The sequence below is a fragment of the Desmodus rotundus genome, chromosome 4 (assembly GCF_022682495.2).
Source record: "Desmodus rotundus isolate HL8 chromosome 4, HLdesRot8A.1, whole genome shotgun sequence".
Lineage (NCBI taxonomy): Eukaryota > Metazoa > Chordata > Mammalia > Chiroptera > Phyllostomidae > Desmodus > Desmodus rotundus.
Genome location: NC_071390.1, coordinates 24,460,259 through 24,483,497, shown reverse-complemented (window position 1 = coordinate 24,483,497; position 23,239 = coordinate 24,460,259). Strand labels below are relative to the sequence as shown.

The 23,239-nt window shown below is 49.7% G+C and overlaps 2 protein-coding genes across 4 annotated transcripts; both read left to right on the top strand.

The window, feature by feature from the left end:
• The first annotated feature begins 562 nt into the window (after positions 1 to 562).
• Positions 563 to 22,644, top strand: HOGA1 (4-hydroxy-2-oxoglutarate aldolase 1). 3 transcript variants are annotated; one of them, XM_045197515.2, is made up of 7 exons: positions 563 to 829; positions 12,364 to 12,492; positions 12,684 to 12,811; positions 13,261 to 13,395; positions 13,638 to 13,734; positions 15,350 to 15,483; positions 19,895 to 20,038. In XM_045197515.2, the coding sequence occupies exons 1-7, from the start codon at positions 619 to 621 to the stop codon at positions 20,006 to 20,008; spliced, it is 948 nt and encodes a 315-aa protein (XP_045053450.2). In that variant the 5' UTR covers positions 563 to 618; the 3' UTR covers positions 20,009 to 20,038. The 3 variants fall into 3 exon arrangements, with proteins under 3 accessions (XP_045053450.2, XP_045053449.2, XP_024418994.2); XM_045197514.2 differs by lacking the exon at positions 19,895 to 20,038 and adding an exon at positions 22,071 to 22,184 and having other exon boundaries at positions 564 to 829; XM_024563226.3 differs by lacking the exon at positions 19,895 to 20,038 and adding an exon at positions 22,109 to 22,644 and having other exon boundaries at positions 565 to 829.
• Positions 2,052 to 5,422, top strand: C4H10orf62 (chromosome 4 C10orf62 homolog). Its single transcript, XM_024563188.2, has 3 exons — positions 2,052 to 2,088; positions 2,981 to 3,083; positions 4,642 to 5,422. Exons 1-3 carry the CDS (start codon positions 2,052 to 2,054, stop codon positions 5,420 to 5,422), a joined length of 921 nt encoding a protein of 306 aa, XP_024418956.2.
• Positions 22,645 to 23,239: the final 595 nt, after the last annotated feature.

The window sequence follows — 23,239 nt, the reverse complement described above, 5'->3', positions numbered from 1 at the left end:
CTCCTTCCTTTTACCTTGTCACCCCTCTTCCCAAGTCCCAGCATGGATCAGCTTCACCGTGCACTTGACCTGGCCCACCCCCCACCCTGTGACTGCTGTCCTGTGGGGCAGTGTATAGCCAGCACAGGCCTGTCACGTGGCAGCCTTGACAGGAGGAGCCTGGTTGGCAACTGGGGCAGCCAAGGGACTGTGGATCACCCAGGCCTGCCATGCCTCCCACAGGCTCAGCCAATTGGCTCCTCCAACCAACCACGGAACTGCCAAGCAGAAGCTGGCAGGGCTCCTGGCTTTGGGGCTGGGAATTGTGGAAGGAGGGCCTAGGCCCCACTAGAGACACCCTTTAGTGTCAGGACCCCAGGAGCCAGCCCTCCAGCTGGCAGGGGGACATGGGATTGTGGCATTTCTCTAGCTGTTCTCCAGAGACAGGAAGAGCCCCCGGGACCTACAGACCTAGCCTTTGACCCTGGGGACACCCAGCCCAGCCTGCCCCAGGGCTGACAAGTAACGGGGCAGCAAATTTTTAACTAGACACATTGATCATTAACAGGGGTAACAAGGAGTCCAAACTCAGCCCCCTGTAAGGGCAGGGGCTAGCTGGACCTCAGGCTTCCTGTGGAGATGTTGGGCCCCCGAGTCTTGTCCTCTGTGAGGCAGGGGCTGAGCAGGGGCTTATCTAGGAATGTGGGGGGCCGAACTTCAGGGGAGGGGAGGAAAGTGGACATCGCAGGCATCTACCCCCCTGTGACCACCCCCTTCACTGCCACTGCAGAGGTGGACTATGGGAAACTGGAGGAGAATCTGCACAAACTGGGCACCTTCCCCTTCAGAGGTAAGTGGGCCTGTCCACTGTGGGGCTCGGGGGAGATGTGAATGACGCTGCTCTCTTCAGCCAGAGGCCAGAGGAAGGCACACGGGTTCTGTCAAGCCGCTCAGAAACAGTGGACCACCCTGGGGTCATTTTATTATGGGACAGGGACAGAGGGCACTGGTCTGACGTCAGGAGATAGGTGGGAAGCTGGCCTGTGACCTTGACTGAACCTCTTCTGCCTCAGCCCCCGCAGCTGTAAACAGCTAAAACACCGTCTTCGCTCTCAGCATTAGCATGGGGATCAGACCACATAGTGGGTGTGAACGTCCTTGTCCAGCAGGCACTCCGTGCAGGTGCGAGGGTGGCCAGGGTGCCAGGTGGCAGCCCAGCCAGCAGGCTCGTTTCCCTCAGAGCCTTGTTTACAGTCTTCCGGGCAAAGCTTCCTTTAGCCAAATTCATTCCTGTTCTGGGTCCTCTGACTCACTTCCCCATGCACACTGGTCTTCCCTCGCTGAGGCCGGGGCCCAGATCCTATCTGCAGCACTCAACACGTAACAGCCACCAGCACAGTGAGTGAGGACAGAAGTGGGAAATTCCTCCCGTCCTGCCCTGCCCGCCCTCGTCCTTCGCTGGAGACAACTCCCTGAGGCAGTACTCTCAACAGCCCCACTTCACAGATGGGAAGACGAGGCTCAGTAAACGCCTGTGTAACTTCGGACATGGTCATTGGCCCGAAGTTACTCACTAGTACATGGCTGGGCTGGGCTTTGAACCCAGGTCTCCCTGCACAGCCGTGCTGAGTTTCGCTCCACCGCACTGACTGCCTGAGTTCAGGTGATTTCTACAGCACCTGGGCAGCACCAGCTTTGGGAATGGAGTGGCTGCAACTGAGGCAGTGAGTGGAGCTGTTAAGAACGTGGACTCTAGCCCGGCCGGATGGCTCAGTGGGTTCGAATGTCATCCCAAACACCAAAAGGTTACAGATTTGATTCCCGGTCAGGGCACATACCTATGTTGCGGGATCAGTTCCCCATTGGGGCTCACACGGGAGGAAACCAATCAATGTTTCTCTCTCCCTCCCTCCCTTCCTTCCTTTCTCTCTAAATTCAATAAACATCCTCGGGTGAGGATTTTTTAAAAAAGGGACATGGGTTCTAGATTCAAATCACAGTTCTGCCACAGACTTAGCTGTGAGCTAGTCCCTCTAAACTTCAGCCCCACCATCTGACACCTGGGAGTAATAATGCCCATCGCATACGATGGTTGGGAGAATGCATGCTGTGAGTTACAGAGTATTGATTCCAATAATAACAATTATTAGAATGACAGTACTATTGGAACTGTGGGCGAAGCTGTTTCGGACTGACTGCTGGCCTGACTGAGACCCCATTCATCTATATCTCAGTGCTGAAGTGATGTGATCCTTCCCTAGAGGACAACGAATGTCCTGTGGCCACCCCCACGTTGAGCTGCGGCCCAAACTCTTAAGTAAATTTCTGCTGGGGCTCAGGGCATTGGGGCCTGAATGTCTGAGCTGAGGCCTTGTTCTCTTGAAGCAAAGTGAGGAGCTCCTTGAATCTCTAAGAGGAGAAAAGATTGTGCTTCACCTTCCAGGTTCAAGGACACCTTAGTACAGGGGGTGGGGAGGGTAGACTTTGCACCTGATGTATGCTGCTGCCCAGAGAATCCACAGAGACCCCCAGGTTCTTTGGACTCTCCCACCCCACCCCCAACTCCTGCAGAGGGTATGGTGGTGCCCAGGGAACACAGGCAGCAGTAGACTTGGCAGGATGCTAGACCATCACACAGGCGCCTGCTCCCGCCTCATCTCTGAGTAGGGGCTCAGGGAGAGGCGGTGGGCTGTGTAGAAAGAGCCCAGCATCTGGAGTTAGACAACTGGGAAAGAATTCTGGTTTCACCAATTACAGCAACTTTGGGGAAATCACTGAACCTCTCTAATGAAGTTTCCTCATTTTAGAATGGGAACTGAGCCATAGGGTTCAATGCATTTCTCCCAAGGAGCTCAAGCATGAGGCCCTGGCACAAAACACGTAAAACCATCAGGTCCTATCACTGCTCCCAGGACACAGCCAGATGCCCAGAACGGAGCAGTGAGCCACCTTAGCTGCAGAATCTGTGTGTCACTTCCCCGATCCTTGCCCCACTTTGCAGTTCAGCACTCCTGGACCAAGGAGAGGACCATCCCCTTCCACATTGCCAAGGCCTCCGAACTCGAAAGTCCTCCAAAGAGGGGGAATCTGCCCTTGATGAATCAGTGAGCAGCTAGAGACTGGTAGGGAAGGCATTGCCTAAGACTCTGTAGCTCTTTATTTTTAATTTTTAATTATAGTTGATATACAATATTATGCAATGATTAGACATTTATATAACTTACAAAATGATCATCCCAATAAATCTAGTACCCATATAACACCATATGTAGTTATTCGATATTATTGACTATTGTAGGTCTTTTTATTTTTTCATTGTTACTTTGAACTGATCATTTGCATAGAGAGTATTCTTTTAGATAACAGTTAAAACTGCAGACTAGCGGTGGAGTTGCTGCGGAGAGGACATTTGGTCCTGAACTCACTCCCACAAACTACCTCAGAGATGAACTTTGAGTTGTTATTTCCGAATGAGGGCACTGGATGACCGGGGCGCCGCTCCGGCCCACCTGGGGGCTGCTGCTCCCACAGACCTTGCGCTGGTGTCTTATTCCCTTAGTATGGGGACTAGGCCATGGTTTCTTGTGATGGGATAGAATATTTTCTTGTATATTAAAGCCATTACTGTGTTAAATAAACTGTTTTGTTTAAAATATTACAATTTTTTTACAAACCCCTTTTGGCATTTTTTTCATTTTTAAAAATGTGTGAGATGTCTCTGGGTGGGAAAATAGCATGGTCCAGGCCTGCTTCCTCCCGCAGAGGCCCCCAGGCATAGCGTGGGATCGTAGGCCAGGCCGTCTGTTGTCTGCACATACAGAGAGCCTGGCCAACTGGCCAACCCGCTCACAACGTCCCTGAGCCCATTTCCAGGGGTGGGCTGGGTGGTGGTGAATTCTAGGTTACAGGTTCATCACTAGGGCAAGAGGTAGCAGCCCCATCCTGGAATGACCCCAGGGATCTGGGGCCCAGTGACATCTTTTGTCCTATCTGTTCCGCCTTCTCAGCCCTGCTGACCCCCACCTGTCCATTTGTGACCTCATGTTATTCCAGAATGAGCTCCTTGCTGGGCCCCTTTTCCTTCTAGACCTTGCTCCATAATGGGGCTGGGAGTTGCCAGCGGGGATGGAATGCTGAGTTGGCATATGTGGGTCCTAGATGGAGGAAGACACTGGCCTCAGGTGGCCAGGAATGGGTGCCAGCCCAGTCAAGGGCGGCCTTCAACCATGGCCAACTTGACCCAGCAGTCTCTGCCCACTGAGGGCCACTGGGTGGTAAGGGAGAGAATCCAAACACTGGAAGATAAGGAGGACTGAGCTGCAGAATGGGTCACAAGCAGAAGACAGAAGGGACTCAGAGTTGAGGAAGCCGCCCTTCCACTGACCTTAGGGACAGCTGTCAGGGTGGGAGACAGAACCTGCACCCTCAGGCAATGCCTGCCAAGCTAGACAAGAGGGATGCTGTGGCCTCTCCCCACCCTGCCCCCCCACCAATGGACCTCATAATGGGGTTCATTGCTGAGGCGGGAGGGGCATCTAGGAAGGGTGCAGCGGGGGACCTGCCTGCCAGACGCCCACAGGGAGCTTGCCCTTATAAGCATGAAACATACCATCTGGGCTCCCCCACTCCCAGTGTGCTCTTAGCGCTGCCTGCCTGGCGTAGGGTCCTGGAGACCTTCTTGGAGCTCATCCAGCAGCCATCATGCAAGGTGGTGCTGGGGACGGTCCTCTTACTTGGAGGTGGAAGCCTCATACTGTGGCTTCAGAGGAAGAGGAGAAGGAAGATAGCTTCTGAGTCTCTACAAGATGAGCACGAGCCACAAAGCACACAATGCCACAAAGCACAGAATGACAGCTGGATCAAGTCTCACTTTAGCCGCCTTTCCGAAGAGAAGCTGGCCACCTACAGCAGTAATGCCCCTCTGCAGCCTGAGAGTGGCCCCAGAGAGGCCAGCACCGTGATGCTCATGGAGACCGCCTCCTCGAGACAAGCAGAAGCAGGCACCTCTCGGCACCAGGGGCCCTTCCCCAACAAGCAGAAGGTATCTGGGTCCTCAGTGGTCAAAGAGGCCCACAGGGAGTCCTCATCCACAGATGAGGCTACGTGGGCCGCTGTGGCTACTAGCACTAAGGAGATTGACGCCAAGGGACGGCACCTGGCTAACTCCATGATGCAACGTGCCATGGTTTACCAGAATTCGGGCCACGTGGAGCCCAAGGACATCAACCAGGAGGATCTGAAGGCCCTCCAGGAGGTGGAGATAAAGCTGAAAAGCAATTTCCTCACCCAGCGGGAAACCACTGTAGCTGGTATGAACCACACACACACCTTCCATGGCCACAGTCACCATGGCCACCAGGATCATCCAAGCCACCTGAGCCATCAGAGCCACAGCCTGCCCAACCGCAGCCATCAGCCCTATCACCCCTTCGAAGCCACCTAACCACGGATGGAGCTGCCCCTTCCCCCAACAGGGTTGGTACACAACCACAGGCCTGTTTTCTCTCCCAGGGGACAACCTGTGTGGACCAGAGTAAGATGCTCCACCCTGATCCCCTCCCCCTTAGGCCCCCACAGGGGTCCTGGGCCCCTCTGACTTCATGAGCGGGGTCTGCCACAGAGGACAGCCCCTCGTGGAGGGAGAGCTGGGAAGAAGCACAGCAACTGAAACAGACTCACAGGCCCCTGTACACCCACTGAGAGAAGACAGATGAGGCAGATCCCAGGAGCAGCTGACAGCCCCGCACTGATGCCACAAGCCTGGAACTGAGCCAATAAAGCCTTGTACACCCTCAGTCTGAGTCTGGGGGCTCTGTGGCCAGCCTCAGTGCTGGGCAGGAATAATACGGGGAGAGGGCTCCTTCTCCCACAGACCTCTTGGTGTGAGCCTTGACCTGGGGCCTTTTCACTGGGCTGATTTGAGACACCATAAAATGGCTTCCCTGGGTCTCAGGTTCTGGGGAAGGAATATCTCCAGAGGGCTTCACATCCACCAACCTGCAGTTGTCGGGGAAAGGGGGAGCAGCCAGAAATTGTCAGGAGGAAATGAGACAGACTTCTAGAAGCAAGGGAGTAAGCGGGGTGGGCTCTAGGCCCCTGTCCTGTGGGTGCCATCCTCACTGGGTCTGCGGCTCCTCCAATCATGTGGCATCTCGCCCTGCAGTGCCCCCTCTCTACCTGCCTGCTCCCACGGGCCGTTGGGGTCCCCGTGGTGCTCCCCCATCACCCTTAGAGCTACTGTGCTCTATGTTCTCTCCTCGTTTACATTAGCACGGCCAGGGCTGGGATTGTCGCTGCTGCTACTACAACCAGCAGCCCCTTCTTTGGAGGGTTGGTTTGCATGTGTTAGTCTTCGGTGGGCACCACTCCCTGTGTTAAGTTTTACGGCATAGACCTGTGAGGGAGACCCGTGCATTCTCTCCATGATGCAGACAAGGCTCCGGAGTCTCAGAGATGTGATCTGCCTGAGATGGCTCGGACTGCCAGCCGTGTCCCTGGGGTTAAGGCCCTGCTTTGGCTGACCTGGAAGCCCAAACCCAGGCCCCTGCCCTGTTCTGACCCCAGTCCCTTGCTCACCAACCCCAGATGGGTCTGCCTATCTCATGCTTATCCCTGCCCTCTTCCCGCACGTCCTGACACTTTCTGTGCTCCCTGACAACCTCCTGCTTCCTTTTCCAGGGTCCCAAGAAGCCATTTCTAAGGCAACGGGTGACCCCCAGTGAGGCAGTTAAAGGGAGGCAGTTGTCTCCCGCCGGGAACTGAGAGAAGTCGGCGGCACAGCACTGGCTAGCCCCCAGTAAGCCTTTCTGTAGACATTTCTTCCCATTTCCATCTATTATGGGTTTACCAGTGGTTTCCAACCTGTGGGCCTCAAACTCCAGGGAGAAGGTGTGCAGAATCATTGCAAAAAATGGATAAATCTATCAACATCCTAAATATTGCCTATGAGTTTTGCTACAGAGTTGGGAATATTTAAATATTTTTGATGTTACTAATAAGTGACTTTATATAAATGCCGATATATATATATATTTGTATATTTAAAATACTTTATAATAAAAACTTTAATTGGAAAAAATGGGGTCAATCACACTGGCAAATGTTGGAAGCTGCTTAATTAGACAAAAGGCAAGAGTGGTGAAGTTTGGCTTCAAAGCTTACAACATAGCTCTGGCCAGTGTGGCTCAGTTGGTTGGAGTGTTCTCCCTTAACTAAAAGGTTGTGTGTTCGATTCCCAATCCGGGCACATACCTGGGTCGTGGGGTTTTATCCCCGGTCTTGGCATGGGCATGTGCCACCCATCATCTTAGCACAGATCCCAGTCTGGGCGCACACAGGAGGCAACCAGTTGGTGCTTCTCTCTCCCATCAATGTCCCTCTCTCTCTCTCTCTCTCTCTCTCTCTCTCTCTCTTTCCCTCTCTGTAGAAGCAATGAAAATAATGTCCTCAGGTGAGGATTAAAAAAAAATCTTATTACATAAAATTTAAGATTAGCTAATTGTGACTTCAGAATCTTCACTTTTAAAAAGTTTCCAACTGGCAAAATTCAAATAAAATCTGTAGTTAGTGTGGTACCAAGGTTAATTCCCTGGTTTGATGTTGAACTACAGTTAGGTAAGACACTGTCATGGGGGCTACGTGAGTGATCTTTGGAAATCTCCTATACTATTTTGCACCTTTTCTATAAATTTCAAAGCAGTTCAGAATTAAGTCAAATTTTTCAGACAACTTAGCTATGAGTGCATATTGAAGTTTCATTACAGCTGCACTGTAAAGAAAATGGGTACTAAGCAGCCAACTCAAACATACACTCTGGTAAAGGATATTTTCATAAGAAAAGAGAATGGTGAAGTCACTGTTAGACTAGCTACAAGAAGGACAGTTAATGGCCACTAGACTCTCGCCTGAAAGTCAGCTGGGGAGGGGAGTGGCTGGTTTCCCAGACCAAGGCTCCAACCCACTAAAGCTCCTCAAGAAATTGCTTAAGCGTTTTGTCAGGAACGTTCATTTCTTCCCTGTGGGAGGTTGTTATGAATTACATCACAAAGGAGTTCTGCCCCAGACCAGGTGTGGGGCAGTTGTTCTTTTACACAGCATATTGTTAGCACACCCCTCAACTGGCAGCGTACGAAGATGTCGTGCAGGAAGCCAAAGTGAGGGGGACACCATCCCTGACCTTGGCAATTCCAGGCAAAGTAGGGCAGGTGCACGTGAGGAGAACACAGTGCTGTGGAGAACACAAGGGGGCCGTGGAGGAAAGACCCTGTGGCCCTCACAGCCCTGGGGGAGCTGAGGCTGGGAGGGTGTTCCAGGCAGAAGGGAACGAACAGCATGAGCAAAGGTGCAGGGGCAGGAAGGAGGCAGTGTGTCTGGGTGATCTGGACAGTCAGTTTGGCTGCAGGGCAACATTGAGAGATAAACAAAAGGTAGGAGAAACGGCCAGAAAAGGGACTACAGAGCCTAGAACCCAGGAGGACTTGGGAGGCCATCCATTACATTTCCTCTCTTGAGAAATTTTGCCTAATCCCACAGGTGGGGTGGAGGAGATTGAAGGGTTCGAGGACCTTTGTGAATTTTTTAGTAGGCCACAAGGAAGGGCAAGGAACACGTAGTAGAAGTTCAGAGGAGAGATGTCCAGGGGAGAGATCCCAGGGAGACTTCTCGGAGGAGGTGGGAATGATGATGGGACAAGGGACACAACAGTGGCAGAGCCTGTGATTCCTTTTGGCCACAGTAAGTCTCTAGGTTGCTTGTGCATCCCCAGCACCAGACACCCACTTCCCTTCCCAGGCCACCTGGCTGCCCAGAACGGTCAGCATAACCAAGGGGGAGAGGCTTTCCAAGTGGGTGTTTTGGACTTACAGCTGGAGGGGCCTGAGAGGTCCAAGGGCAGTCTCCCCTCCCACGCCCACCATCCTCCTCAGAGCCAGCGCTGCCGCCCTCCTGATTGAAGGCTTGAGCAGTTTCTCCTGACTCTGTAATAATTACAGCTGACACCGAGCGCCAGGTTCTGTTCTAAGCACTTTACAAACTATCTCATGTAAGCTTCACAACAACTCTTTGAACAGGGTGCTCATATTATCCCCACTTTTCATTTGATGAAGCTGAGCTTTGGTCAAGCCATTGGCTCAAGATCTCATAGCTGGTAAAGTGTCACTCTCCTGCCCTGGTCCACTTCTTATTTTCCTCACTCCCACCTGGGACTCTGGCCTTCTCCTCTTCTCTAGTCCCCTCTCTACAAGAACAGAGTCATGTGGGGCCTGAAACTGGACAGCCAAGTAGGAGAAGGCTCTTGGGGCAGCAGTTCACAGATTTCAGAGAGCTTTCTTGTACATTTCCTTCTTTGTACCTTTAGGGACAGCCCTCTAAGGTAGGATTGAGATGATTTTTGTCATCCCGTAGAAAAGGAAATGGATGCCTTAGGTGGTGTGGCTCAGCAGACTGAGCACCAGGCTGTGAACCGATAAGTTGCCGGTTTGATTCCAGTCAGGGCACATGCCTGGGTTGCAGGCCAGGTCCCCAGTAGGGGGTATGCAAGAGGCAACCAAACACTGATGTTTCTCTTCCTCTCTTTCTCCCTCCCTTCCCCTCTCTCTGAAAATAAATAAGTAAATTTTTTTTTAAAAAAAAGAAAAAGGAAATAGAGACTCAGAGGCGTGATGCATGATGTGACTGGCTCAATCACCAGGTGACTTGCATCCAGTGCTTTCCTGACTCGACCACTCTCTCTCTCCCTAGCCTGGCATTTCTTCCCTCTTAGGAGTCAGGACTGGGTCAGACGCTCCCTGAAATGACACAAGGAAGAGGCCACTGGGAGTCTTGAGCACAGGGGCTTCCTTCAACCCCCAGAGTGTTAGACCCAGCTGTCCTGCTGTTGAAGCCCCACTGGTGGAGGGGCCCAGGGGCCGCTGGAACTGACCGCCCAGAATGAAGGGATACTTGGGAGTGAGTGGCTATGGCTGAAGAAGTGGCTGGAGCAAGAACTCACCTCAGCCCCCTTTGAGGAGGGATGAGGAGGGATGAGGAGGGAAGGCAGGTACAGTTGTGGGGAGAGATGTTCTTCCATTTGACTAAAGGGAGTAGCAAAAGCTTGATCTCTCCCTTTGATCTCTAAATCAGAGGGTGCTGGGCCAACCAGGGCTGCCCTGGGGCCCTCTCCAGGGCTGGCAGCTCTATGAATGGGGATGACCCACTGGGAAAACCCTGGGGCCTTATGTAACAAGACAGGAGGAGTCTCCTACCACCGGCTGCCAGCCTGACACAGAAGAATTGGCCTGACATGGAGGAATTGCTCCTAAAGAGGCAATCCAACAGAAGCCAAAAGCTATTTGCCTCAAGATGTTCCCTGCAATGTTAGCAAGACAAAACACAACAAAACAAAACCCTGGAAAAAATGTAAAGTATCCAGAGCTACCCTGGCAATCTACTCAGTGGAATCTCATGGCCTAGTGAGCAGCAGGGAAAAGTTTTGTGGCGTAACACGGACTCTACCTCACACTGTGTCCCCTGAAGATGACTCACGGGAATAGTCTCTCTTGGTCCCGGTGCCAGGAAACTGTGTTTCTCCATGGCAGCTGCTCGCTTGTGTCTCGAGTCCTGCATATCTGTCAGCTGACCGCGTTTCCCTTTCAGCTTTGTCGGGAAGCTCCAAGTCCAACTCATGGCCCATCGCTCCCAACAGTACGGCAGGGGGTTTGAAATCAGTATCATTCCCGAATTTGTTTTCTTTTTTCCTCCCAAACACTTAAATTTATTAATAATCTTGTTGTATTTTATGCTGTATTTGCCAACTATTGAAGAAAAATATATTTTGGAATAAAGTGGGGTAGAGAGGAGAAAGAAGAGGAAAGAGAAAGTTTTTTTTTAAAAAAGGAGACAAATGGTTTTACTAACATTCCTTTTACATTTACCTGAACAGTGGCAATTCTGCTGGTCTCTCATGGGTAGAAAAGGGTTGACACCTTTAACTGGTAATGTTAGAAACCATTTCAGTGAAAATGGTAGAAAGGTCAGTGAAAATTCAGATAGAAAAGTTAAAAAAATAAAAGAATGAAATGTCACTTTTCACCCAGAAAATTGGCAAAAATTAGTGCTGACCACCCCCGGTGTTGGCATGCTGGGCACTGATAGACTCTTCTTTGTGCTGGGGATGCGAACTGGCTGATTACAGAGACGCAGGGCATGCGCAGGCACACACACAGGTTTGACTCGGCCACTACACACCTAAGTAAACCGCAGGGAAACTCTTGCGCATGGGCACCGAGACTTCACAGAAAATGTTTGTTTCAGCATTGCTAGGAAAAATAAGGAAACATTCCACTCTGGCCGGTGTAGCTCAGTTGGTTGGGCGTCGTCCCACAAACAAAAGGGTCGCAGGTTTGATTCCCAGTCAAGGCACATGCCTGGGTTGCAGGTTTGGTCCCCAGTCGGGCCTCATGTGGAGAGCAGCTGATCGATATTTCTCTCTCACATCCGTGTTTCTCTCCCTCTCTTTTTTCCTCCCTTTCCCTGCCTCTAAAATTTTTTTTCAAGTATTTTAACTAAATAAGTAAAACAAGCCCTGGCTGGTATGGCTCAGCGGCTTTAGCGTCAGCCTGTGGACCGAGATATTACCAGTTCCATTCCCAGTCAGGGCACATGCCTGGGCTGTGGGCCAGGTCCCCAGTTGGGGGCATATGAGAGGCAACCGATCAATGTATCTCTTACACATCATTTCTCTCCCTCTCTAAAAATAAATAAATAAAATATTTAAAATGTTATAAATAAATAAAAACAAGAAAACATTCTAAATGTTCTCAAGGGGAGAGTGAAAAGTAAACTGTGGTCTGAGCTCACAATGGAGTATTATATAACAACGAAAAATGAACGACTCAGAGTTGCATGTCCTGCTGCGGACAAAGCTCGAAACCCAATGTCAGGCAAAAACGGCAAACTGCAGGAGATACATACATTTGCTTTCATTCCTACAAAGTTTATAGTGAAAAAACCTGTTATGTCTTGTTTATGGGTCCAAATGTGTGTCTTAAGGGTATAAAGACATGACTGGCAACAATAACCCCTGAGTCAGGACAGCAAGAGGAAGAAGGAGAAGGGGACCAGGGGAGGGTGGCCATGGGTGCCACCCGGGGATTATGTTATTACCTCTTCTTTGGGGTCTGGCTAAAACAGTTCATTAAAGCAAAGAAAATATGGTGGGAACACTGTTACTGCAACTGGGTAAACATTCTGGCTGCATCAGGACAAAGATGGGAAGGAAATGTGTGAAAAACTATGGTTTTCAGGAGGTAGGAACCCTGGCGAAGGTAACAGAATGTCCCTGTTGTTCATAAGAGCATGGGAAGGTGACTCTTGATGTGATCTGATGTGATGTGATCTCTCCTGCAGGCTTTGTGGTCCAGGGCTCCAACGGCGAATTCCCTTTCCTGACCAGCAGTGAGCGCCTGGAGGTGGTGAGCCGCGTGCGCCAGGCCATGCCCAAGGACAAGCTCCTGCTAGCTGGCTCTGGCTGCGAGTGTGAGGCCATAATGCCCTGGGCCCTGGGGGTGGCTGGGGGTGGGAGTCCAGGCTCCTTGGCCCGGGGGCTGGGTCCAGTCTACTTGTCTGTCTCTTCTGCACCCCTTGCTTGCCCCAGGGTCCTAGCCCAGCCTTTCTTCCTCCTGTTCTCGCCCCACATGGCCTGGAAGACTCCCTCTTTCCTCCCGCAGCTACTCAAGCCACGGTGGAGATGACTGTGAGCATGGCCCAGGTGGGGGCTGACGCCGCCCTGGTGGTGACCCCTTGCTACTATCGCGGCCACATGAACAGCGCTGCCCTCATTCACCACTACACCAAGGTGGGTGTGAGGGGGGTGCAGAGGGTTGAGGTCTGGGACCAAGGGGAGGCTTGAGTGAGGGGGAGACTCTGCCTGAGAAGAGGAGGTCGAGGAGCTGGGAACGGAGTGGTGAGCCGGAGAAGGGGAGAAACGCCACCAGGTACCAGCTGTGTGACATTGGCTGACTGCCCTAAGCGTGCTGTCACTGTTCCTCCTTTCTCAAATGGGAGGAATAAAGGTACCTTTTTCATACGGTTGTTATGAGGACTAAATTCTATCAAATTGTAAAGAACTTGGGACTATGTGCTTGGCACATAAAAGCACTCTCTAATTATTATCCACTATTACTGCTTATAAGCAGGGCGTGGAGCACTGTGACTTCTGGTCCAGTAGGTGGACATGACCAGGGCTCCCTGGCCTGGTCATGTTGAGCCCTGGCAGCTACCTTCTCCCCTCTTTTCGTCCCTTAGGTCGCTGACCTCTCTCCAATTCCTGTGGTGCTATACACTGTCCCACCCAACACAGGGCTGGACCTGCCTGTGGACACAGTGGTCACACTTTCCCAGCACCCGAATATCATCGGCATCAAGGACAGTGGCGGGGATGTGAGTGGCAGCAGCTCCTGGCTGAGGGACCACCCACTTCTCTTTTGCTACCAGCTTTAGGGCAGCTCTGGGGCCTGCTTCAGTTTGGGTTCTCTCGATCGTGTGGGCTTTCCCGGGGAGCCTTATCTGAACTTGGGTGTACCTCACTGGGGCCTGGGCTCTCGTCTGCCCACACTGGCCCAGCCCCCACCCTGGCTGCCCTGAGGCTCTGGGCCCCACTTACACCAGGTTTGCTGTTCCAGGTGACCAGAATCGGGCTGATGATTCACAAGACCAGGAGGCAGGATTTCCAGGTGTTGGCTGGATCGGCTGGCTTCCTGCTGGCCAGCTATGCCATGGGTAGGCCTCCCGCCACTCCCACACTGTGAAGGGTGACCCAGATACACCCAGGCAGCTGGAAGAGACTGTGAGGGCCAGGGCTGGGTCTGCAGAGGGCCTCTGAAGCTTGCTCTGAAACCTCAGAAGTCCAGCCCACTGCTTGCTTGTCTGGACACTGGGCGCTTGTTAGTGACCTTGTTTTTGGTGGAGGAGGACAGTCATGTACAAACCCTGGCCTGTCATAGAGATGCCTGCAATTTGCTCTAAGTCCCAAGCTCCCTGCTTAGGTGACAAATTTAGTTCCTCTAATCTCACAGAGGCCTTGAAGTCCTTCTCTATATTCCAGAGTCGATTTTCCTCTCTCTCTGGTTCTAGGCTAGATCGAATGCTCAGACCTGCAGGGCTGGGCCAGGGGTCTTCAGCTGCCTGATCAGACTCTGTCCCAGTCCAGGATACTTAGGAATGTCACCATTAGACCAACTGTTCTTGTCCATTTGGGGTCAAGGTCCTTGGGTTCAGGTTGGATTTGAGCCAGAAGGAGCTGGGGGGTGGGGGAGGGGAAGAGCATCTACTCCTTCAGCTGACACAGATTTAAGTTACTTTTCCAAACCTGCAGGGTCCTATTGGCTCTGGTCTGTGTACAGTTTGGCTCATTGCCTAGGTCCTTGCACATCCCCCTCTGCATATCACCGTTGCTAAAGGTACAGGGGAAGAAGGGAGCACACAGTTATGCCTCATTCCTGAGAGTGGGGTAGATGGAAAAAAGCACAGGCTCTGGAGGCTGCAGGAATCTGAGCTGGAATCTCAGTTCTGTCGTTTATTCACTGAGTATCAGTGGGCAAGGTACTCAACCTCTCTAGGCCTGAGTTTTTACTCTGTTAAAGCAGGGGAGGTGTTGTGAGAGAGAGCGCTGGCCCTCTGTCTGCCATCGTGCTTGGCACATAATAGGGATTCAATAAATGGCAGCTATTAGTCCATTCCCAATTGCCTACTCTCTCTCCAGTTTTGAAGCCCCCCTACTTAGCCTTAGCATCACACTCACAGGCTGGCAGAAGTGGCGGGGCCCTCTGCGATCACAGCCAGCCCATATTCATTCCAGGTGAGGACAAAGAGGACCAGAGGGTCTGTGACTTGTCCAACCAAGTTCATGCAGCCAATGGGAGGGAATTCCCAGTGCCCTGTGTCCAGAGTGCTGTCCACTCCCCCACTCCTGTTCCAGGCTGAATTCACACGGGGGGAGGGGGGATAAGATTTCAGAAGAACAAAGGCTTCTCATCCACTTCGCCCCCTTCCAGGACTGGTGAGTCAGGAGGCTAGTGGAGGAGTGTGGAGGTGTCAACTGTCAGGTGGGACTTGACCTTTTTGGCAGGAGGGGAGTGCAGGGAAGCAACTGTCCTTGAGTTAGCCTTCAAGCTCTGCTTCCTGACCCTCAGCCTGCAGGGTTCTGCTTCAAACATGCTGGCAGCTTTTCTCTCTGTACCCTGTGGACTCACAGAGAGTGCCTTTTACATGGCCACCCAGTGGCACAGAAATCCACGTCCTAGCTCCCCAGAACAAAGAGGTCCTGGGGGCCAGAGTTCGTAATTCTCTGAGAGAAGAGGCTCTGGCTGATGTTCTGCATCTCACTCTTGGGCAGGAGGCATGGGGGGCGTGTGTGCCCTGGCCAATGTCCTGGGGGCTCAGGTGTGCCAGCTGGAGCGACTCTGCCTCACAGGACAATGGGAAGATGCCCAGAAGCTACAGCACCGCCTCATAGAGCCAAACACTGCGGTGAGCTCCCTGCCAATGGCAGCAGAGGGTTAGGGGTGGAGGTGTCCTCACTGGAGCGGGAGTCAGGGTGGCCACAAGCATCCCCACTCAGCCTATTTCCTTTCAGAAAGTCCTTTTAGAGAACATCCCAGTGTGGGAACTCCTTGTGCCTCCCCAGAAAATCTTGACTTCAGAGGAAGTTGAGCCCCAACTTAAGTGTGCATTAGAATTCATTTAGGGAATCCAGTTAAAATTGTGATCTTTTAGGCCCATGCATAGGCCCTGAGACAAAGGTGACTTATATCACAATCACTCAGGATTGTGATATAAGTCATCCTGGGACCTTATGCAGGGATGCACTACCTAGAGAAAGGGACCACGGCCTTTATGCCAGCTTTATAAGGGGCCAGATCCTTTAAAAAAAACCAATAAAACAAACAAACAAAAGAACAGCCAGAATGACTGCGAGAATGATTGGAACGCCGAAGGTATCATAGCCCAGATTTCCCAGAAGAGTTCTGTCTTCAAATAGTCTATTCTGCAGTCTGACCATATACCCCAAGTCTGCGTCGGGCAAGTCAGGAAGAGCCAAGGTAGAAAGCTGTCAAGTGCCAGGCAATGCTGCGCGGAGCCATACTGGAATCTGAAGCCAAAAAAAAAAAAAAAGTGCCCCTAGAGACATGTTTTTCTGTATGTTTTAGATGAACATAGTACAGGGAGAGCCATGCACCCACTTCCCAGTTTCCCCCAGTGGCAACTACACCCCAGCCAGGACCCTGACACGGAGCCCTGCCGTGTCACTCTTTATAGCCACACTCTCTCGTCCCCTGCTCCTGCCCCCTCTTTATCCTGTGGAAGCCACAAGTTCACCAGTTTTGATTCTGTCAGTTCAAGGCTGTTATAGAAATGAAATAATATAGTCTATAACCTTTTGAAATTGGCTCTTTTCACTTGGTATAATTTTCTGGAGATTCATCCACGTGTTGCGTGGGTCAATAGGTGGTTCCTTTTTTTTTTTTGGTTCAAGTACACTTGTCTCCATTTTCCCCCCACCGCTCTCCCCACCCCCACCGACCCACCTTCCACCCAGTGGGTCCTTCTTATGGGTGAGTGGTATTTCATGGTATGGCCACGCCACCACTTGTTTGGCCATTCCCCTGCTGAAGGACAGCTAGGTGTTTCCAGATTTGGCTATTCAAAGCTGCTAGGAACAGGTACTTACATGTTTTTCATTTTTCTAGGATAAGTATACAATTGCTGGGTTACGTGATGGTTGCATGTTTAGTTTTTTAAGAAACTGCCAAACTGTTTTCCAGAGTGACTGTACCATTTTACATTTTCATCAGTGTAAACGTATGGGTGATCCAATTTTTCTGCATCCTTACCAGCACTTGACCTTGTGACTATCTTTTATTTTAGTCCTTCTGATAGGGGTTGGTGCTATTTCACTGTGGTTTTCATTTGTGTGTGTCTTATGGCTAATGCTATTGAACTTCTTTTCATATATATTTGCCATCTGTATATGCTCTTAGATGAAATATCATTTTATGTCACTTGCCCATTTTCTAATTGGATTATTATTATTAGTTTTACTGTTGGGTTTTGGAAGTTCATTATATCTCCTAGATACTAGGTCTTTGTTAAATATGTGGTTTGCAAATATTTTCTCCCAGTTAGTAGCTTATCATTCTCTTAAAATGTCTTTTGAAGAGCAAAAGTTTTCGATTTTGATAATGTCCAGTTTATCAATATTTTTTATGTTTATGCTTTTCATGTTAAGACTAAGAACTGTTTGCCTACCATCAAATTGTGAAGATTTTATCCAACTTTTTCCCTAAAAGTTTTATAGTTTTATATTTTTATACGTTTTTGAACTACTGGTATTTTGAGTTAATTTTTATGTAAAGTGGGAGACTTAGATCAAGGTTCTATTTTATTTTATTTATTTGTAACTTTTGCCTATGGATAGCCACTTGTTCCAGCAGCATTTGTTGAAAAGTTGATCCTTCCTCTATTGAGTGACTGTCTCGCTGTTATCAGAAATCAGTTGGGCGCCTTTGTGTGGGTCTATTTATGGGTTTGATTCTCTTTCCATTGATCCACCCTCTGCGATACCCTGCAGTCTTGATTACTGTAGGATATCCCAAATCGTAAGATCAGGCCGACTGGTTCTTCCCACTTTGTTTTCTCAATATTGTTTTAGGCAGTTGAATTCCTTTGTCTTTCCACGCAAATTTCAGAATAATCTGGTCCACATCTACAAATACTCTTGCTGGGATTCTGATAGGAATTGTGTTACACCTGTGCCAATTTTGAGGCAATTGATGTGTTACCTATGTTGTCTTCAAATTCTTGAATGTGAGATGTCTCTCCATCTGTGTAGACTTCCTTTGATCTATTGCATCAGCATTTTGTAGTTTTTGGCAAACAAATCCTGTACAAGTTTTGAGAGATTTACACCTAAGTGGCTCATATTTTTTAATGATTATAAATGGGACTGTATTCTTAATTTCACTATTCGTGAGGTCATGGTTAGTGTGTAGAAACACCATTGGTTTTTGCATGTTTATCTTGTATCTTAGGACTTTGCTGAACTCACTTATTAGTCCTAGGGGTTTTTTTGTAGATTCCTTGGGGTTTTCTACAGACAATCATATCCTCTGTAAGTAGGGGTGGTATATCTTCTAGTTCCTTTCTCGCCTTATTGCTCTGGCAAGGACTTCCTGCATGATGTTGAAGGAGCGTGGTGACAGCAGACACCCTCGCCTTGCTCCTGATCTTAAGGGAAAACAGTCAGCCTTTCTCCATTAAGTACAGAGCAAGCTATCGTTTTCTGTAACTGCTCGTTATCAAGTTGAGGAAGTTCTCCCTCTATTCTAGTTCTCAGAGAGTTTTTTAAAGTTGTTAATGGGTGTTGAATTTGGTCAAATGTTTTCCTGCATTGACTGATATGATCATGTGATTTTTTTTCCTTTTTAGCCTGTTAATATGGTGGATGACATTAACAATTTTCAAATATTGAGCCAGACTTGCATCCCTGGAATAGACCCCACTTAGTCAGGGTGTGTAACCCTTTTTATACATTGCTGAGTTCCATTTGCTAATATTTTTTAAGGATTTTTCTGTCTATATTCATGAGGGATACTGGTATGTAGTTTTCTTCTCTCTCTCTCTAGTACTACCTTTGTCTCATTTTTGGTATCAGGATAAAAATAGCTTCATAAATCAATTGGAAAGTATTCCCTCCTCCTCTTCTATTTTCTGGAGGAGGCTCTGTAGAATTGATATCAAATCATTTTGTACACAGTTTTTGGAATTCTCCAGTGAAACCATCTAGGCCGGGAGATTGTTTTGGGGGGGGTGGTTAACATTTTTTTCAGCTCTGCACTAGGCCTCCACTGATGCAACCTTGGCTGGGGAGGGTGGGAGTGCTTCCTCACTTCTCCCATGTGGCCTCTGCAGGCGTCATTAGTGGGTCTGTGGGGACTGGCTTCCTTAAGGGTAGACAGTGGGGGAAGCTAGGACTCCTTACTAGGCCTCCTCTGAGACCATCCGTCATGGATGGGGGGGAGCATTCTTTTCTGCTGAGTTGTGGGACAGAAGATCTGGCTCCCCATTCAGTCTTGCTGGCCTGGATGATGGTGGGGACGCCATCCATCTCTTGCATTCCATCTCGCATTTCCATCTTGCTAGGCTGCTCCTTTCCTTGACTGGAGAGAATGACCTTTTGTTGGGGCTTTTGTTGTCTGTGCTCAGTGGCATTTCAGGGCCGCTGGCTCCTGCACCTCCATGTCTGGGCCAGCTAACCCCCCAGTGTTGTTCCTTGGTCCTGAGGTCCCCAGTCAGTCTTCCTTCTCTCTACCCTCCGATTCTCATTATGCTTGTTTTATATAATGTGCAAGGATTTTTAGTTGTATGTATTGGGAAGAACAGGGAAAAGTGCATCTATTCCATCTTCTTGGAAGTAGAAGCTCTAGTTAGTTTTATAGATGGTGATTTTTTTTCACCAACCCCCAGAACATTAAAAATACTGAAAAATTTAAAAGTAGGTATATTAAAGCTCACACACAGCCTTCTTTTAGTGTTAAATATTTTATGTACACCAAAAACATAATTTGTTATAATTTTACTTCCCTGGCTTGAATGGAAGCAAACTTATGAAAACAATTTTTCCCCAAATCTACTCTTAGAAAAAAATTAACCATTAAAATGTACACAGGTTGTGGGTTTGATCTCCAGGCAGGGCACAAAAAAGAAGCAGCCAATGAATGCATGAATAACTGGAACAACAAATAGATGTTTCTCTCATTCTCATCACTTCCTCTCGCTCACTAAAATCCATTAAAAAAATACACAAGCCCTGGCTGGTGTGGCTCAGTGGAGTGAGCACTGGCCTGTGGACTGAAAGGTCGCCTGTTCCATTCCCGGTCAGGGCACACTCCTGGGTTGCAGAGCGGGTCCCAAGTTGAGGACACGCAAGAGGCAAGATCTCTCACACATCGATGTTTCTCTCCCTCTCTTTCTCCCTCCCTTCCCCTCTCTCTAAAAATTAATTAATTAATTAAATCTTTTAAATAAATGAAATCTTTTTAAAAATGAAAGGTATATAGGAACCATATTGCCCTATTTTGCATCAGGCTACAGTATGGCATGTTTCTGTTGGATCCTGTCTTCGTTTAACTTTGACACTGTTCATTATGGATATTTTTGCATTGATTTTGATTTTTTTTAATTGCATTCACTATTTACCTCGAAGACTGCGTTTTCTGGCACGCCTACCCCTTAGGCTTTGCATCTGAGACGAGAGTCCCAGACTGAGCGAGGCCACGTTCCGCATTTGGGCAAAGTGATGGGAGGCTCCAGATCTCCCTCACAGTTTATGTCTTTACCCCGAAGGGGCAGATTAACTCAGATTTAGAGACAGGACAGCTGAGGAGGCACACACGAGTCACCCTGGACGTGAAGGTTCTCCTGGGATAGGATGCTCTGCAAACAGGAAGTAAGAACTGCAGAAATGAGGACCTTTCAGCTGAGTCCCATTGGGCAAAGGCTGTACCGTACCTACTGGCCAGTCCACAGAGGTGGGACCTCTGCTTTCCCACTCCCATCCACCTGTAAGAGAGAAGGTCCCAGAACCTGTATACCACTTTGACAGGAAGAGGAGAAGCTTCCAGGACTTTTGGGGTCTGGTCTAAGAGTGACATTTTTCTCATTCAATTCTTGTGACATGGGATAGGTGTTGCCATCATGTCATTTTATAGATGAAGCAGCTTGGGCTGCCCCTTGGGAAGAGAGGATGCTTGCTGCCATCCGACGCTCTGCATGCCATCCTGCCTCACCCTGTGCTCTGCCCCTCCTCTGCCAGCTCTGGGCACACACTCAGGAATTCCTGGAACACCTTCCTGCTGCCTGGGCTGTAGGCTCAGCCACCCCAAGAGCGCCTTGATGTCACCTTATTTCCCAGCCCTGCTCGAACACAATGTCCTTCGTCTTCCCACCCCACCAGGCTCCTGCCCTGGCTATATTTAGGACTTTGCATAGTCTTTACCACCAAAGCATCCAACCCTTTCTCAGTGTCTAAAGAGGGGCAAATTAGAGATCTTCAGGCTCCTATGGTGGGAGAAAGCTTTTCTCTAGGTCTTGTGTCCACACTCTCTCCTAGGTCTTTCCCACCCTACTCAGGTTTTGGGTGAAATGCCTGGGTTATTAGACCATCACGGCTAGGGGGGCCAGGCCTGGGAAGAGAAGGGGCTTGCCAAGGCCTACTGGCCTCTAGTGGTGAATAGTTATTAGCCACTCTTTCACCAGGCTGCCGACATTTTTATCCCAAACAACCTTTTTTGGTTTGTTTGTTTATTCTTCAGAAGCTCATACTTCTAAGGCTTTACCTTCCCTCCAAATACAACTTTATTAAGTAATGAGTACTTTCCTAGTTTGTAAGGACTCAGAGATTCATCTGTCACTTCTGATCAGCATGAAATAACCAGTTGCCAGGCTAAAAGCACAGAAACTTGATGCATCGTTTTCTGTAAAACTCCGAGCGTGATTTTAAGTCAACAGCAGCCTATGGTCCATCATGTCAGTGGAAAAGACTTTAGAGATCATGTCCAGCCCTCTCATTTTGGGGGGCAAGAGAACTTTCTCAGAGCTCATAAGTTAATGATAAAAGGTTATACAATGAAACTTCTGTGGACAAAGATGCATTATTTTTCCCGTGAGAGCAGTTAGAGTTGGGTCAGGGAGGCCCCTGCCACAGGGAGTGGCGGTCTGGCTGTGCCTGGCCTCCCAGGCCTGCTGTGCCAAGTCAGGTTCCAGGCAACTGGGTCATAGACCAGTCACATTCTAGCGCCCAGCCTGTAGTGTTGTTTTCTCTCCTCCACATGGGATGGATTTTTCTCCCAAAGCCAAAGGAGGCATCTTCCTCTCTTAATTTGAGGTTTCAGCATTGTGTTCTCTACAGCCGGCCTGCCTTCTGGTCTCTATAATCTGGATTCCCGATTGACCCTGGGTGTCGCAGACTTGGTGGAGTCACTTCAATGGGGGAGAAGGGCAGGAACCCCAACTTTCTGAGAGTGACACATGTCTGAGTCCTGGGTATATCTGTGCAGGGATCCCCCAGGCTCTTCTAACAGGCCCTGCTTCTCAGGTGACCCGGCGCTTCGGGATCCCGGGGCTGAAGAAAACCATGGACTGGTTTGGCTACTACGGAGGCCCCTGTCGGGCCCCCTTGCAGGAGCTGAGCCCTGATGAAGAGGAGGCGCTGCGCATGGATTTCACCAACAATGGCTGGCTCTGAGGGCGAGGATGGGACAGGCAGGAGCCCATCCTCAGCCCTTGACTGGCACCTGCGGCCTGAGGAGGAACACGGGGACATGAGGTTGGAGGCTCCTTTCCTGCTGCAGCCCTCCAGGTGCCTCGTGCCAGGTGCCACACATGCTCATTCCCCCCTCCCACAGCCCCATGGCTTCTCGAATGTGTGTCCTAACTCTGGGTCTCCGGAGACCTCAGTCTGGGCAGGAGCGACTGTTTACTTGTCTTTCTACCGTGGATTCCCATGACCCAAGACACGTGAGCCGGGAGCCAGAGGGGAAGGGCAGGGGCAGCCGGGCACAGGAGGGCTACATGTTTGAAGGGAGGACCACCTAGATTTGAGGGTGCAAACCTGACTCTAGTACAATGCAGGGGGAGTGACTCTTTCCAGGGGATGTGATCAGAAAAATGTCACTCGTCTTTAAAAGGCCCCCCACCAAGACGCATTCCAGCCACAAGTGCCCTTTCCTAAATCCATTTTGATTCATTTCACATTCTTGTCTCTGGCTTTGATCTCAACCGTCAAGTGCACGGACAAGCCAGAATTGGTAAATAATGACACCTAGTGGATAAATGTTACATTCCAGAAGACTACTGCCATCAGCCCAGGTCTGACACACTAGGGAAGGGGGCTGGCCTGAGACAGGACCATCCTCTTGCCGATGGGCACTCTGCTTTTATTAAAAATAATTACTTTGTTATTGCAATAAAGTTTAATAAGCTAAACTAGTATGGCTGTGTACAGATTAGTACTTCACTGCTATGCAGTTCTTAGGTTTCCCGCTCAGATGTCAAGAAAGTACCTACAAGCAATTTAGCACGCAGGGTCAGCTTTTCCCCAGTCCTGAGAGAGGCCCGCACAACACTGAGCAAACATGGGCATTAAGTTGGTGACAGCCTAGGGTAAGCCTTATTTAAGTTTAAATGGGAGAGGTAAAAATGTTCTACTGACAATTTAGAAACACGG